The 18,564-nt window shown below is 43.1% G+C and overlaps 1 protein-coding gene across 2 annotated transcripts in view; it reads right to left on the bottom strand.

Moving 5' to 3' along the window:
- adam22 (ADAM metallopeptidase domain 22) overlaps nucleotides 1–18,564 on the bottom strand; it is a 472,931-nt gene that overhangs the window by 211,143 nt on the left and 243,224 nt on the right. For both annotated transcript variants that reach the window (XM_070881347.1, XM_070881348.1), the window contains exon 6: nucleotides 10,090–10,159. In XM_070881347.1, the coding sequence (XP_070737448.1) occupies nucleotides 10,090–10,159 (70 nt within the window). The remainder of the gene's footprint in view (nucleotides 1–10,089; nucleotides 10,160–18,564) is intronic.

Raw genomic sequence — 18,564 nt, 5'->3', positions numbered from 1 at the left:
GATGATTCTCCTCACCGTTTGTGGGTCTACAACATACGGCCTCATCAAGCATCTGCTAGCACCGATGAAACCAACGGAAAAGACATATGCAGAGTTATGTGCGCTGGTTCGGGAACACCTCAAGCCGAAGGAGAGCATCTTAATGGCCAGGTATCGCTTCTATACGCACCATTGCTCCGAGGGCCAGGATGTGGTGAGTGATGTCACCGACCTAAGACGCCTTGCGGGACCTTGCGATTTTGCTGGATATTTGGGGGAAATGCTGCGGGACTTTTTCACGCATGGATTTGGCCACGAGGTCATTCTTCGCATGCTGCTGTCTGCCGAATCCCCAGACCTGAACAAGGCCATCACGATAGCCCAGGTTTTCATGTCCACGAATGATAATACTAAACTGATATCTTCTCAGCATTGACGCTCACCGATAAGTACTGTGCATAAAATAACGCCGTTAGCTTGCAGGCAGAACTGTACATGGGCCTACACATCTGCAGCTGCAAGACCTAGAATGACTGAGAGTCCACCATGGGGCGTGAATGCGAATCCATTAACACCATGTTGTCACTGCGGGGGTACTCATAGAGCCCATCTATATCGATTCGAGCACTACGTGTGGAAAGGCTGCCAAACAATGGGGCACCTCCAGCGAATGTGAAAACGTGCTGCGACTCACCACGTGGCAGAGTCGGCAGAAGATGGTCGATCCGAAGTGGATCGCGCAGAACAAGTGAGAGGCGCAACTCAACTCGAGGCCGAGGAAGAAGTGTATGGGTTACACACCTTCACCACCAAGAGCCCTCCTATAATGCTGAAAGTCAAATTAAATGGCATTCCAGTTTCCATGGAGTTGAACATGGGGGCGAGTCAGTCAATTATGAGCCAGAAGGCTTTTGAAAAACTGTGGAGCAACAAGGCACAAAGGCCCAATCTGAGCCCAATCCATACCAAGCTGCGCACTTACATCAAAGAGTTCATACCAGTCACTGGCAGTGCAGCAGTGAAGGTATCGTACGATGGAGCTGTGCATGACTTATCACTGTGGATTGTACCAGGCGATGGCTCAATGCTGTTCGCAGAAGCTGGCTAGGAAACATTTGATGGAGCTGGGATGACATCAAAGCACTGTCTTTGGTGGATGACGCCTTGTGCACTCAAATGCTGCGCAAATTTCCGTCACTATTTGAACCAGGTATCGGCAACGTCACAGGCGCCAAGGTGCAGATCCATCTAGTCCCTGATGCACGGCCTGTTCATCACAAGGCTCGAGCGGTTCCATATATGATGAGGGAGAAAGTCGAGATCGAACCGGACAGACTTCAACAAGAAGGAATCATAGCGCCAGTTGAGTTCAACGAGTGGGCCAGTCCAATTGTTCCAGTGTTGAAAAGCAATGGCATGGTCAGAATCTGCTGAGACTACAAGGTAACGATCAATCGAGTCTCGTTACAAGACCAGTATCCACTACCCCAGGTGGATGACCTGTTCGCAACGTTAACAGGGGGAAGTCGTTCACCAAATTGGATCTAACCTCCGCTTACATGACACAGGAGCTGGCTGAATCTTCGAAAAAATTGACGTGCATCAACATGCACAAAGGACTGTTTACATACCATAGATGCCCTTTTGGGATTCATGTGGCTTCCAGAGGAACATGGAGAGTTTGCTGAAATCGGTTCCGTGCACCGTTGTGTTTCAAGACGACATCCTGATCACCGGTCGTGACACCATCCAAGCACCTGCACAACCTGGAAGAGGTTCTAAGTCGACTAGACAGAGTGAGACTCCGGCTTAAACGCTCCAAGTGTGTTTTCCTGGTGCCAGAGATCGGATTTTTGGGGAGAAAGGTTGCGGCAGACGGCATCAGACCCATGGGCTCAAAGTCGGAGACCATCAAGAACACACCCAGACCTCAGAATGTGATGGAGCTGCATTCGTTCCTGGGACTCAACTATTTTGGTAACTTTCTACCCGGGCTGAGCACTTTGATGGAACCATTGCACACGTTGCTACATAAGGGTGATGACTGGGTTTGGGGTAAATCTCAAGAGACAGCTTTTGAGAAGGCCAGAAACCTGCTATGTTCTAACAAGTTACTTGTATTGTATGACCCGTATAAACGTTTAGTGCTAGCTTGTGATGCATCTTCGTATGGGGTCGGATGTGTGTTACAGCAAACCAATGTGTCAGGCAAACTGCAAGCGGTTGCATATGGGTTAGAAGTCTATCTAAGGCTGAAAGAGCCTACAGTATGGCCGAGAAAGAGGCGTTAGCATGTGTATACGGGGTTAAGAAAATGCACCAATACCTATTTGGACTTCGGTTTGAGCTTGAAACCGACCACAAACCGCTCATTTCGCTGTTTTCAGAAAGCAAAGGTATAAACACCAATGCTTCGTCCCGCATCCAAAGATAGGCACTAACATTGTCCACCTATGACTATGTTAACCGCCACAGACCAGGCACGGAGAACTGTGCTGATGCCCTCAGTCGGCTACCATTGCCCACCATTGGGGTCGAAATGGCGCAACTCGCAGACTTGCTTCTGGTCATGGATGTTTTTGAGAACGAGGGGTCACCCGTCACGGCTCGCCAGATCAGGACCTGGACTAGCCAGGATCCTGTGCTATCACTAGTAAAAAGTTGCATCCTAAATGGCAGCTGTTTGGCTGTTCCCAGGGAAATGCAAGATGAAATCAAGCTGTTTCACTGACGTAAAGATGAAATGTCCATCCAGTCGGATTGTCTCTTATGGGATGATCACGTGGTTTTGCCAAAAAAAGGCAGGGAAACGTTTATACGCGACCTACACAGTACCCACCCAGGCATTGTCATGATGAAGGCTATCGCCAGGTCACACATTTGGTGGCCCGGCATTGACTCGGATTTAGAGTCATGCATACACCAATGTAACACTTGCTCACAGTTGAGCAATGCACCAAGGGAGGCTCCACTGAGTCTGTGGTCATGGCCCTCCAAACCGTGGTCCAGGATCCACGTAGATTTTGATGGCCCCTTTCTAGGAAAGATGTTTTTAGTATTAGTGGGCGCTTACTCTAAATGGATTGAATGTGTAATCATGTCATCCTGCACATCCACTGCCACCACTGAAAGCCTCCAGGCCATGTTCGCAACTCATGGCTTGCCCGACGGCCTAGTCAGTGACAATGGACCGTGTTTCGCCAGCTCGGAATTCAACGAGTTTCTGACCAGAATGGCATTAAGCATGTCAGATCTGCCCCGTTTAACCCCGCATCCAACGGTCAAGCAGAATGGGGAGTCCAAACCATTAAGCAGAGCTTGAATTGCGTGACGGATGGCTCCCTGCAGACCCGTTTATCTCGGGTTCTGCTCAACTACCAGATGCGACCCCACTCGCTTACCGGGGTTCCCCTGGTGGAATTGTTAATGGAGAGCACTCAAAATCAGGCTCTCCCTAGTCCACCCAGATCTTAATGATCACGTGGAAACCCAGCATCACTGGCAAAACATGTACCACGATCGCACGGCTGTATCGCGTGACAGTGATGTAAACGACCCTTTGTTTGTCCTTAATTATGGTCATGGTCCCAAATGGATTGCTGGCACTGTCTTGGCCAAGGAGGAGAATAGAGTGTTTATTGTCAAACTATGTAATGGACAAACGTGCAGAAAGCATTTGGATCAGACCAAAATGTGATTCACTGACAACCAGGAACAACTGGAAGAGGACATGATCATCGATCCACCAACACACACCCAACCGGCAATCGACCTCGCTGTCAATCAAGAGGATGAACCCACCATGCCCAATAGTCCGGTCAGACCAGCCGTACTGCAGTGCAGCAATGGCCTGACCAACTCATCCATGCCAGGGTTCAAACTCAGGCATTCAACCAGGGATCAAAGGGCCCCAGATCGCCTCAACTTGTAAATAACTTGTATCAAAGACTTTGAGGAGGAGTGATGTTATGTATGTAAACATTATAACTGTGTAAGATTTGCCATCAGAGGGCGCACCGGTTGGAGACCCAAGGGTCAACTGCACACCTCATGCAAGCGAGTATAAAAGGTTGTCTGCCATGTTGCTTTGGCACGCTGGAGTTTTATTAAAGAGACTAAGGTCATATCAGTTTAAGCTTACAGTACTCAGTTTTGTGGAGTTATTCTAAACATAATAGAAAAGAAAATGGGGGAGGTTAGAAGCACCACTGTTTTGAGGTGCTGGGAAAGAATGAGTCGGAATAGGTGATCTGTGCATTGTGTCTTCATTCTAATAAAATGCGATGTAGGAAGAAGGAAGTGTGTGTGGGCCTGTGTATTTGACATGTACAAGGAACAAGAGAGGAGCAGTGACCAAAAAAGCATCTATTAAACAGAGTCAAGAAAAGTTGCAACAGAGAGAGAGAGATAAAGGCATTAGAGACTAGAAATGAGAATCCACCTCTCAGATGAGCCTTCTTATACATCTGCCCAAGAGTCTGAAAGAGGTGTTGTAAAGACCCTCACCTCATAGGAGAACACTATATAAATTTTGGGTTTCATAGATACTCAAGGGTCGTTGAGGGTACAAGAAGTATTTTGCACAAAAGGCAATTTTAACAATGGAAATATGGAGTTCTATTTGACAGTGAGAATGTTTAAATACATTTTTAAATCGCCAATAGATATCAGAGAATTTATGAACACACTTTGGCTCTGTGCCCAACTCAAGTCCTTGACATGGGACACTGAATGCCTTCAGCTCAAACATTAGTCAATTGTGTAACCCTTCTCATGCAACATGCTGCTTTAATCCTGTGATTATGTTGCGTTAGCTGGGTGCAAAAAGGCAAAAAGAAAGCTTCTAACCCTTGAAAGTAACAAAAGATATGCCATGGGTAGCCATGAAATACTATTATTATTTTCACAACTGAGACTGGAATAGCTCATGAGTGCCAAAGTCACAAGCCTAAGGAACTAACCTATGAAAATGCCTGTGGTACGAAATAACAAAGTTTCTAACTATGGATCCCAATGTAGCATTGAGCATTTATCAGCATCTGCTTTTATAAGCAGATTTTGTGTACTTTTGCTTCCTGCAAAGTTTTCACACTGCTTTTAAAAGATATATGTTTGGCTAAATTTGATGGCAAAGGAACAAATTAGAAAATCACTCAATGTATTGAGCAAAATTTATGTACTGTATTTCAATTCTGAACTGGCAAAATCCATCATCTAACTCACAATTCAAATCTACAACCAAATAAATTTGAAGGAGGTAATGAGTGGCGGGGGAACAAGGTGGAGGAACAGGACAAGTAAGGCTGAGCTCGGAGTAGAGCAAGAAGGTGTAAATCATTCTGTGCATCAATAATCATACTATTCAAAAAAGCAGATTTCTTGAAGTTTAAGTCCCAATGTTAAATGTTGTAATTGTTTCTGCACAGTTATATAAGCTTAGGGTAAAAGTGATTCCACCAATTGTAAATTGACCAACTCAGAGAGTTAAAGATAAATGCTGTCCCATGATTGAACCTTCCTCTATTGATCTTTGTAAATCCCTGGCCCTGAAAATCAACGGCTGCTCCAGTGGACTCTCACTAACTTCAATGGGACCCAGATACATCTTGTTCCAAAGATTTCTCAATTAACATTTTGGAGCAGATTCCTCCCCCGACACAAAACATAGCCACCAAGAGAGCCAAGCCGGAGCCAAGAGAGGGGATTCGTTACATTGAAGGTTGATTGTAAAACTAGATTTATGAGAACCTGTTGGTTCATTTATTCATCTTGAACTGGAAGGAGCATCTTTTTTCTTCCTTTATAAAACCCATCTACACAGGCCCACAATAGCAGCATGAAATCTACCTCTCAGAATAGTGAGGACCGTATTAGAATCAAAGAACCCTAGCCATTTACAACACAAGAAGCCATTCGGCCCATCGTATCTGTGCTGCAAAAGAAATCCTAATCTTTAATAATCCAAATAAATTGCAAAGTAGAATGAAACAGCTACTTCATTTTTGTAGATACATAATAACATAAGAAATAGGAACAGGAGTAGGCCATCCGGCCCCTTGAGCCTGCTCCGCCATTCAATACAATCATGGCTGATCCGATCATGGACTCAGGTCTACCTCCCTGCCCGTTCCCCATAACCCCTTATTCCTTTATCGTTTAAGAAACGGTCTATTTCTGTCTTAAATTTATTCAATGTCCCAGCTTCCACAGCTCTCTGAGGCAGTGAGTTCCACAGAACCACAACCCTCAAAGAAATTTCTCCTCATTTCAGTTTTAAATGGGTGGCCACTTATTCTAAGCTTTTGCCCTCTAGTTCTAGTCTCCCCTATCAGTGGAAACATCCTCTCTGCATCCACTTTGTCAAGCCCCTCATAATCTTATTTGTTTTGATAAGATCACTTCTCATTCTTCTGAATTCCAATGAGTAGAGGCCCAACCTACTCAACCTTTCCTCATAAGACAACCCCCTCATCTCCGGAATCAACCTAGTGAACCTTCTCTGAACAGCCCCCAAAGCACGTATATCCTTTCGTACATATGGAAACCAAAACTGCACACAGTATTCCAGGTGTGGTCTCACCAATACCCTGTACAACTGAAGCAAGATTTCCCTGCTTTTATACTCCATCCCTTTTGCGATAAAGGCCAAGATGCCATTGGCCTCCCTGATCACTTGCTGTACCTGCATATTAACCTTTTGTGTTTCTTGCACAAGTACCCCCAGGTATCGCTGTACTGCAGCACTTTGCAATCTCTCTCCATTTAAATAATAACCTGCTCTTTGATTTTTTTCATGACCTTACACTTTCCAATATTATACTCCATCTGTCAAATTTTAGCGCACTCACTTAGCCTGTCTATGTCCTTTTGCAGATTTTGTGTGTCCTCCTCACACATTGCTTTTCCTTTCATCTTTGTATCGTCAGCAAACTTGGCTACGTTATTCTCAGTCCCTTCTTCCAAGTCGTTAATATAGATTGTAAATAGTTGATGTCCCAGCGGCACACCACTGGTTACTGATTGCCAACCAGAGATTTATCCCGACTCTCTGTTTTCTGTTAGTTATCCATGCTAATATATTACCCCCAACGCCATGAACTTTTATCTTATGCAGTAACCTTTTATGTGGCACCTTTTCAAATGCCTTCTGGAAGTCCAAATACACCACATCCACTGGTTCCCCTTTATCCACCCTGCTCATTACATCTTCAAAGAACTCCAGCAAATTTGTCAAACATGACGTCCCCTTCATAAATCCATGCTAACTCTGCCTGACTGAATTTTGATTTACCAAATGTCCTGCTACTGCTTCTTTAATAATAAGACTCCAACATTTTCCCAACCATAGATGTTAGGCTAACTGGTCTATAGTTTCCTGCCTTTTTTTTTGTCCCCTTTTTTTAAATAGGGGCATTACATTTGCAGTTTTCCAATCTGCTGGGACCTCCCCAGAATCCAGGGAATTTTGGTAAATTACAACCAATGCATCCACAATCCCTGCTGCTACTTCTCAAGACCCTGGGATGCAAGCCATCGGGTCCAGAGGATTTATCTGCTTTTAGTCCCATTATCTTACTGATTACCACCTTCTTAGTGATTGTGATTGTGTTAAGTTCCTCCCCCCCCTATAACCCCTTGACTATCCACTGTTGGAATATTGTTCGTATACTCTACTGTAAAGACTGATACAAAATTTTCCCCATTACTAATTCCCCGGTCTCGTCCTCTAAGGGACCAACAGTTACTCTAGCCACTCTTTTCCTTTTTATATATCTAAGTTTTTATTTTAAAAAGGATAACTAATTTGTTTTTTATATTTTTAAAACTCTTGTTTCAACCCTTGAACAGCCTTACCACCTACAAATTTGTAGTGCACAAATAGATATTCCATTTTTATGCATATTTTAAATACCTCTGGGGAAAACATCAAATATTTATGTGAAGCTTGAAAGGACAGAACTTCAAAAATGCTTGCTGATTTTGTCATGCCTGCAACCGGTGGGTGTGCAATGAATCCATAATGACATTAAAATGCTTTTGCTGGATCAGTGCAGCAGACACACTCTCATTTGTTGTTACATTTAAACAAGGTTTCTGCAAACCAAGGAGTTCAGGTCCAAGCTGCTTCATTTTAAATACTGGGACCCAAAATTGTTGGGTCCTCACTCCAACACTAGAAGTGTGACGGGGTGGGACATTCACCCACTAACTGCTGCATGTGGGAGCGAAAGTCCATATTACCCGAATACCTCGCTATTCTTTCTGTGCAGTCTGTGACATCAGCATATGCTGGGTTAAGGGTTCAAACAGCTTTCTGCTGAGCATGGGTTGTAAAGTGGGTAAGAGGAGATCAAAGCAAATGATATTCTCACAGGAAAGAAGATAGTATAAGGTATGAGTCATTCAGCCATATCGGATGTGCCAATAGTAATAAAATGGATGACAAGAGTTTTATTGCGGCAATAAAGCAATTCCGAAGAGTTGAGTGCCTGGCTGTTTAGTTTACATTGTTATCCTTTGATGTGCCATGATTTATTGATAGTGCGCATGGATTGTAGTGATCAAAGGGGAGAATCAGTACAAGAAATGGAAGGGAACACAGTTTAGTAACTCACACTGGAATCATGGATAGTGTGATGTCTCAGCAGCTATCATACTGGTTTTGTGCCGTATGAAACAGACTTGTGCACTCATACTGGTTGTGGCTAGTATGTGGTTTCAACAAAAATCTGATCCTGCATTATTACAATTGAGTGTGTGTGTAATCTGACGTTTAAAGCAACAAAACGAAAAGAAGAAAGCAGTCTAAAACTGCACACCTCCCAAATCCCAGGAGTGGGGTAATTTTAATAATCGAGGGGAGGGGCTCACATCTGTAAACGGCCCGCCTCGAGTTGCCGATAGAAAATTGAAGTGGCAGTCCTGCATCGATGGTTCGAATATGTAAAGAAAATGATTTTGCTGCAGATAGAAGGCCTGCACTCTGACAGATACTATCCATTTGCCCACCTGATCAGCTTCACCGCCTATTACATCAATAGGACCCCGATGGCCATTTAAGTGCTGCGGCCGTCCCACCCAGTAAAAACTGCTCCGAAGATTCAGGAGGCCACAAAAATCAAGTGGTAAAGTTCCTTTTGTGGGGCCAGGAGGAGCCAAGAGTGCTCCTTCTGACTCACAAGAAAACGTTTGGCCTCTGCTGACTCACCCTCCCTCCCTCCCTCTCACCTTCCCACTCATGAGACCCTGCCAAAACCCCCTCCCCACCACTGGCAGCTCCATCGGTTTCCCCGCATTGCAGCAGGCCTCTGAACTACCACAGCAAAACTCCAATGGTGGCCAGGAACCCCACTTCCAAAATGCTAATACTGTACCTCCAAAATTGAAAGGCAATTGCCATAACAATGCAACCAAGTTGGTGACGCAGTGACTGTCCGAGTCTTGCTGATAAGAAAGATCCCCATTTCAATCCCAGGTTTTTGCTGAGTTAGCCGATTTCAGCAAAAAGCCTACAATTGATTGCAGCACCCTCATTGAGGGCGGAGGGGCGGGGGTGGCAGCGAATGGCCAGGGTCCCTGCTCTAGGTTGCTAGTTAGTGACCTCCACTGGAAGTGTACGTGAGTGAATTGTGGATGAGGACAACGGGAGTCACTGTGATGCCCTCTCACAGGACGGAGATGTGAAAAATGACTATTTGAATGATATACCCATGAGGTAAAAGTTACCTATGGAATGATATCCCAGCAAAGAAACAGCGCTTTCAAGAGTGAAGGGGTAGAGAGGCCAGGGAGAAATGTAGTAAAACAAAACAAGGAGTAAGAACACGTATTATCAGAAACTGTTCTTGTATATTAACAACCGCTCTATTTTTATAATTCTTTAATTCCCCTTTTCTTTAATGGAAATTTTTGTTTTACAGAACTGAAGCAAAGCAAAACCTTTAAACATTGATGCCATTACCGCAGAATGAAACTCAGATTGCCATTTTATACTGAAACCTGTATTTGGATTAAAAAGAGAGCTATTGCCAGGAAAAGGCAGAGAAGGATTTTGTACTACAACATCATTACAACATTTAACTGCATAGAAGTCTGCAAAACAAGACTTACCAGTAAGTTCTCATTATTCCTTGGTGCAGGTTCAACCAAGTAAGTGTAGTTTCCATCGTAAAACATACCACTGAGGATACAAAACAAGAAAAAGTCTTAGTAATGTGTAAGCTTTCAGGAAGCGGGATTCCGCGAAGGTTTTCCCAATTGTCCAGCGATCAGAACCGCGGCAGAACTTCACTCCCATATTCTGTGCCAGTCGAAGGATAAAAAACTGCACCAGGAAAATATGTATTGAAAAACACTGCAAATTAAAACATTAACAAGTACAGGGGGCTTTTTTGTGTCTTTGAGACTATCTAGACATTTAAAACTAGAGTAATAAGGGATCAGCCATGAATGTCATTTTCACAAACACTAGGCCTTTCAAGGCCACGTGAGGGGTAAGAGTCGATAATGTTCTACGTACACTTTCTTTCATGTAAAAATAATGATCAATTTTCATTTTTTTTTAAAACAGTAGAATTTTGGGAAAGTATGGAATTAGCAAAAAGATAAGAGTACTGCTTTGTACTTGAGAAAATATAACATTTACAGATGATCCCTAATGCAATAACGGTGCTAAAATGTCAGCAACGTGAACAGCCAAACCTTAACTGTAATCCTCTCTCTTTCACAAGTCTGAAGTACTCAGAAGTATATTCCAAACAGACCATGGGGGTAATTTTGATCGAACCCACACAATTTCATTGGAACATAAAATTGGGCGGGGTATAAAACGGGCAGCTGGTCCAATCCAGTCAGTTTTCTGCCAGGAGGGTTAGATTAAAATTATCCGTGTTTTACATATTGATCGAAACTGGCAGGCCCAACTGTCGTTGCAATCCTTCTGGGCAAGTATCTGTTGTGTCTGAATCACAGTCTGACTACCCCGGAGGGACTACTCTTTACCAACCTGCAGCAGAATGTCATTTCAAAGGGTAGAATTGAAGCAGAAATGTTTTTTTAAGATCTTTTGACTGTTGAGCATGGCAATGCAGCACAGGAAGTCTTAAATTTTCAGAATTGCATTAATTTTTAAATCACATTGAATATAAGATTATTTCAATGGAATTTTAATTTAAAACCGGACTAGAATATGAAAATCTTACAGCACAGAATGAGACCATTCGGCCCATCATGCCTGTGACGACTATTTGAAAGAGCTGTCCAATTAGTCCCCATTACCCCAGCTCTTTTCCCATAGCCTAATGCACATATATTTGCCCTAACTAAGTGCATATAGCTTGTATGCATACCTACACCATATTTTATATTCCACCACCCAGTATCATGAGCGCAGCTTAGAATTCTGGCACACTACCCACAACTCTGAAATAAAAGCACATCAGTTTTGCCCTGGTAGTTTAGACTTTGTACTGTACTTGCTGTAGTGTTTTTCTGTTAGATTCACTTCATATTTTCAAAAAGAGACAAACTATAAAGTGAGAAACTAAGAGGTTCTAGATAAATTTCAAACACAGACAGGAATTTTCCATGTGCCTGTAGTGGTAGGGAACCTTGCTTGCCATGCGCAAAAATTGCAGGCTCATCACCTGAGATGTTCCACCTGGTTGGATGGAAAATCGCAAGCAGTATTTTTGATGTCCCCATCACAAATTTAGACCATAAATTCAATTTATTCTATTTGAACACAGCAACAGATTTCTTCAAATCTGTATGGCATATACTCTGTATACATAAAAATTGATGCTTCCACTTGTGACGGAGTGGGGGAGGTGGGGGGGGGGGGAGGGGGGGAGAAAGAGTCTAAAACTAGGAGCCATAACTACAAGATAGTCACTAATAAATCCAATTGGGAATTCAGGAGAAACTTTTTTATGCAGAAATTGGTGAGAATGTGGATCTCGCTTCGACATAGAGCGTGGTGTATAGCATAGATGCATTTAAGGGGAAGCTGAATAAATAAACAAAGGAGAAAGGAATAGAAGAATATGTTCATAGGGTTAGATGAAGACAGTTAGGAGGAGGCTCGTGTGGAGCATAAACACCCGTTGGGTCAAATGGTCTGTTTCTGTGCTGTAAATTCTATGTAATTATGAAATCAACTAACTACAAAGAAAGACTTGCATTTATATAGCACCTTTCATGACCAAAGGACGTCCCAAAATGTTTTACAGTCAATGAAATGCTTTTAGAAGTGCAATCACTGTTGTAGTGTAGGAAATGCGGCAGCCAATTTGCGCTCAGCTAGCTCCCACAAACAGCAATGTGATAATGACCAGATAATCTGTTTTTGTTATATATACACGAGGGAATATACTCAAAGGTTTTGTTTTGAAATTCATTAAATAGAAATACACAATAACATTACTTAACAAATAATACCTTTCATGTTCAAACTCACATCCAGGATACAGTAGCCGAGAACCTGGATATCTTTCTTGCATAGTAGGAACGGAGAGGCACGGAATGGAGGCAAAACCTGTTATTGCAGGTTTCAGATCTTTTATGGCTACAAAGAAATTGGGGGAACTGGAGTTTTTTTTCCACCTGTCTCCTCCCTGTCGTGACATAATTTAGAATTATAGAATGGTTACAGCATGGAAGGCGGCCATTCAGCCCGTCAAGCCTGTGCCGGCTCTCCAAGAGCACTTCAGCTAGGCCCACTCAGCTGCCCTTTCCCCGTAGCCCTGCAAAAAATGTTTTTTCAGGTACTTATCCAACTCACTTTTGAAAGCCTCCTCCACCTTTTCAGACAGTGCATTACAGATCCTAACCACTCATTGTGTAAAAAAGTTTTTTTTAATGTCACCTTTGGTTCTTTTGCTAATCACCCTAAATCTGTGTCCTCTGGTTCTCTACCCTTCTGCCAATGGGAACAGTTTCCCTTTATCTCCTCTCTTCAGACCTCTCATAATTTTGAACACCTCAATCAAATCTCCTCTCAATCTTCTCTGTTCTAAGGAGGATAACCATAGCTTCTCCAGTCTATCCACCCAACTGAAGTCCCTCATCCCTGGAATCATTCTCGTAAATCTTTTCTGAACCCTCTCTAAGGCCTTCATATCCTTCCTAAAGTGTAGTGCCCAGAATTGGACACAATATTCCAGTTGAGGCCGAACTAGTGTTTTATAGAGGGTCTTCATAATTTCCACGCTTTTGTACCTCTATATCTCTATTCATGAAGCCCAGGATCCCGTATAAAGTATGGGGCTCGTCCATGATTTGAACCCAAGACCTCTCGCATTTCAAACAGTGCATTTCCCCAAGTGAGAATCATACCCTGAGACCAAACGAGACTTTTGGTGTTGAGATCCCAGACTTCCTTGGAAACCATGCCAGTTCTACCTCCTGTAAAACCAACGGGAAATATGCCTGCATGAAGCAGTCTGGGCTAGATTGAGCCCAGATTCCAGGAGTGAAAGGATCAGTATCTCAACCTTCTGCAACACCCAGTCTTCAGTCTAGTAGGTCCACCGGTGTCCACAGTATTCAACCAATTCACCCGAGCAGTCTATATAGTATAATCCAAAAGATATTTTACTTTGAAGCTCTATTTCCTATATATTAATGGGTTTTCCTGCCCTAGTGTTATCCTGAACAAAATTTTTCTGAAATTTGTAATAGGCTTCTGCCATTTCATGGTTCTTGAACTATACTGAACATACACAGTCAACCAGAGATGGCAATGATGTGCAAATGCAAATTAATAAGATTATGAAAAAAGCTTTCTATCACTAATAATTCAGTAATCCTTAATCTTCTAACTACTTATGGCATCACACTTAGAGGGTATTATTTGTTCAAGTATATCAAAAAGGTCCAAATAGAAGTACTGAAATTTGGCAAGACATTTTTCTGTGTATAAGTGCTTGGATGCATTCATCACACCCATGATCCCTCAAAGTAGACGACAGCATGTATTCTAAATGGAATTAAGCTATTTTTAATTGAAATCAGTTTAATCACTTTGGTCAATTACAAAATTATTAAAGACCTTTGTGAAAAGCAACAGTGGAAGCTTATGTCACTTTCTATTATATTACAATTTCACAAATAAGATACCGAAGGTCTGTAATAATTCTATCCAATCCTTCCTGTCCCTCTTTAGTTTATTGACACAGTTCACAGAATCATAGAATGATATGGCACAAAGGATCCATCATGCCCATGCCAGCTCTTTAGCAGAGCTATCCAATTAATCCTACTCCTCGATGATCGACTTTTAACGTTAACTCTGTTTCTCTCTCCACAGATACTGCCTGACCTGCTGAACTTTTCCAGAATGTTCTATTTTTATTTAGAAACATACATAGAAAAAAGGTGCAGGAGTAGGCCATTCAGCCCTTCTAGCCTGCACCGCCATTCAATGAGTTCATGGCTGAACATGCAACTTCAGTACCCCATTCCTGCTTTCTCGCCATACCCCTTGATTCCCCTAGTAGTAAGGGCGACATCTAACTCCTTTTTGAATATATTTAGTGAATTGGCCTCAACAACTTTCTGTGGTAGAGAATTCCACAGGTTCACCACTCTCTGGGTGAAGAAGTTTCTCCTCATCTCGGTCCTAAATGGCTTACCCCTTATCCTTAGACTGTAACCCCTGGTTCTGGACTTCCCCAACATTTGGAACATTCTTCCTGCATCTAACCTGTCTAAACCCATCAGAATTTTAAACGTTTCTATGAGGTCCCCTCTCATTCTTCTGAACTCCAGTGAATACAAGCCCAGTTGATCCAGTTTTTCTTGATAGGTCAGTCTTGCCATCCCGGGGATCAGTCTGGTGAACCTTCGCTGCACTCCCTCAATAGCAAGAATGTCCTTCCTCAAATTAGGAGACCAAAACTGTACACAATACTCCAGGTGTGGCCTCACCAAGGCCCTGTACAACTGTAGCAACACCTCCCTGCTCCTGTACTCAAATCCCCTCGCTATGAAGGCCAACATGCCATTTGCTTTCTTAACCGCCTGCTGTACCTGCATGCCAACCTTCAATGACTGATGTACCATGACAACCAGGTCTCGTTGCACCTCCCCTTTTCCTAATCTGTCACCATTCAGATAATAGTCTGTCTCTCTGTTTTTAGCACCAAAGTGGATAACCTCACATTTATCCACATTATACTTCATCTGCCATGCATTTGCCCACTCACCTAACCTATCCAACTCACTCTGCAGCCTCATAGCATCCTCCTCACAGCTCACACTGCCACCCAACTTAGTGTCATCCGCAAATTTGGAGATACTACATTTAATCCCCTCGTCCAAATCATTAATGTACAATGTAAACAGCTGGGGCCCCAGCACAGAACCTTGCGGTACCCCACTAGTCACTGCCTGCCATTCTGAAAAGTCCCCATTTACTCCTACTCTTTGCTTCCTGTCTGGCAACCAGTTCTCAATCCATGTCAGCACACTACCCCCAATCCCATGTGCTTTAACTTTGCACATTAATCTCTTGTGTTGGACCTTGTCGAAAGCCTTCTGAAAGTCCAAATATACCACATCAACAGGTTCTCCCTTGTCCACTCTACTGGAAACATCCTCAAAAAATTCCAGAAGATTTGTCAAGCATGATTTCCCTTTCACAAATCCATGCTGATTTGGACCCATCATGTCACCTCTTTCCAAATGCGCTGCTATGACATCCTTAATAATTGATTCCGTCATTTTACCCACTACCGATGTCAGGCTGACCGGTCTATAATTCCCTGTTTTCTCTCTCCCTCCTTTTTTAAAAAGTGGGGTTACATTGGCTACCCTCCACTCGATAGGAACTGATCCAGAGTCAATGGAATGTTGGAAAATGACTGTCAATGCATCCGCTATTTCAGTTATATTCATTGCTCCCCTGGACATTTTTCCTAAACTCCTATTATAATTTACACATTCTTCCTCATCCCTGCATCCTCCCTATGTTGAAATCAATCCCATCATGCAAGGGTTCATCAGATATGAGCAAGAGATAAGACCAATTAAATCAAATGTGATGCTAAGCTTGGGGTTTAAAAGCCACTAGACAGTAGGAAAATGGAAGAGTGAGACCATTATGAGTTCTACAGTTTTGACATTCTGAGAAAAGAAAAAGGTTGGGCCCAAAATTCCAAATTATTTGGATGCAGAATGGTATAGTGCTGTCAGAGAGGACTGGAATTAAAGGCATAAGTCAAACATGCCAGAGTAATATCCATTCCAAAATACAGACTAAATTCGGGGTGGAATTAGCTGTTGGCAGATGTACCCCCCAATGTATGCCAATCATGGATAATGAGGACAAAAACTACTGCCACAGAAATTTGCCATTTGCACCAGAATTGCACCTAATTTTAAGTTAAGCTTGCAAAGGGGCAAGTTACCTGCATGACTTGTCAATCAGGAAGTAGTTGGGTTTACAAGTTTTGAATGTCCACAAACTTTGTCTGAAACATGAGCTTTGACGAAAACAATTAGAAAAATCTCAGCTGCGCAACTAAAATAGGATTCTCCAAGCTGGCTTTGAGCAGTTTCAGGCTGAGGATTGTTTTTCTTCCAACTCTTTTGGCATGGAGTCCTTACCATGGGATTCACTATGGGCATTGCCATATATGTTCTTGTGATGGAGGCAAACAGGAGCAGAAGGAAGAGGAAATGGCAGAAGTACGTAGAACAAGATTACACCAAAGGAGGCAGCTATTCTTTCAGCAGAATTTACAGACCACACCAGTCCCTTGATGATGTTTCAAGAGAAGGGGCAACAATTTAGCATTTCAGGGGCCTGGCTAGCAAGGTCACATCAGCTGTCATCAGGAGAGAGTACCTGTACAATATCATGAAGGCGGAGTCTAGCCACACAACTTGTGTTGGGTCTTGGTTTTGAATAACCACTGATCAGCAGGAGGGCAGACCTGATGGTATCAACTCGATTCTGCAGACCCTGAAAGATGTCATCCCAAAGTTCTCAGAAGTTGCTTTTCATTGTTTTCTCCAGACGGTCCATTCAAGCCTGAAGGACAATGGCAAAGCATCCACTTTGCTCTGATTGGCCAAGAGATCTCTCTATGGGGGGATTGGGGGGGGGAGGGGGGAGAACTGATGAAGTTGTTCTCGGTGTTAATACCCTTTCCTGATAGTGCTGCGTGTGTCAAATCCTTCTCGGCTGTTGGCACTGAGAATGGCATTGCTCCGAGCCCTTCCATCTGTCTCAGCTCTCCACATGAATGTGGTGATGCTCGTACTGCACCCTTATTTTTGGAGCAGGATCCCAGAAATCTGAAAGAAACCTAGGGGTGTTAGCTGACTAAAGGGATTTCTCAGTGAGGATCTTAGTAAAGTATGCAAAATACTTGCCAGGGTACAGAAGGTAAATCCTGATATTTTCTTTGATACACCATGGCAGAAGAAAAGACGGCAAAGTACAGAGAAGTGAAGCTGCCGGGATCTATTTCATTACACAAATGGTGATCAGCAACTGAACAGGTTGCCAGGACATTCGATTCATTGAAGAAACAGCTAGATGCTGAATGGGAAATGGGTAGGGTTAGCAATCTGTAGCATGAGATCAAATGAGCTGATGGGCCTTCTTCATCTGAACTTATCTTGTGATACAAGATCCCAAATCTGCAAATCTAGTTAAAAGTCTACTCTATGAGGCCCAAATCATGTGACAGCAGAGACAATTAGTCCCTTTGGATTCTGCAAGGGCAGTTCATGAATATCATTATTATACCTTCTCTGCACAGCTTTCGCCTTGTGCAGGCAGCAACAGCCTTTCAATCTGTACAAAAGCTGCATGGTGGGAAAAATATGGACAAAAAGTGCAACAGGACAAAACCCAATAGAACAGAGGACAGAAACTCCAGATGGATACATGAAAAGTGGTAGAACCATGCCTTCCAAGTAGATGTTCTGCTGCATCAGATGCGTCCAACGAGGACTGCCTTGTTTGGAACTGAAGGCCACCTTGCCCAGAGGACAGCTACACATATGTCAAGCAGGAGCTGGTGGTCAGACTCAATGATTGCTACAGTATCTTTAGGATATGGGAGAAGATGGTACACTTTAAGGAATCTGGCTTGGTAAGGCTAGCCAATAGCACTATGTACCAAGTAAATGCTCCAAGATCCCATACCACAAAATATTCCCGGTCAACTAGCTTCATATTTAATGCTCACCTGTATCAAGCCCTCATGCAGCCTTACAGCTCCGTCACTGCCATACCCATATCTCCGTGGGGTACACAGACACAATGCAATGTGTAGTTAAAAATGTAGTTACACTTTCATTTTCAAATATCAAAGCACCGAAATACAAATCAGTTACTGACAACCAAAATGGGCTTTAGGGTGCCATCAGTAATGAGCAATCCTCTGTACTTCGGGAAATGCGTCAGAGCAGTAACATTGGACAGCTGTGTCATGTTACTCAGTGGGAAAGACAGAGGAAGATACTGGCAATGCTGACCACTGGTTTGATTAATGTATGGGCTATATAGAAAAATACAAAGCCTGTTGCAATTTTAGAACTGCTTCTCCCATGCAGTGTTCCTGGCTCCAA

The sequence above is a fragment of the Pristiophorus japonicus genome, chromosome 5 (assembly GCF_044704955.1).
Source record: "Pristiophorus japonicus isolate sPriJap1 chromosome 5, sPriJap1.hap1, whole genome shotgun sequence".
NCBI classification, from domain to species: Eukaryota; Metazoa; Chordata; class Chondrichthyes; family Pristiophoridae; genus Pristiophorus; species Pristiophorus japonicus.
This window is presented reverse-complemented; position numbering and strand designations above follow the sequence as displayed.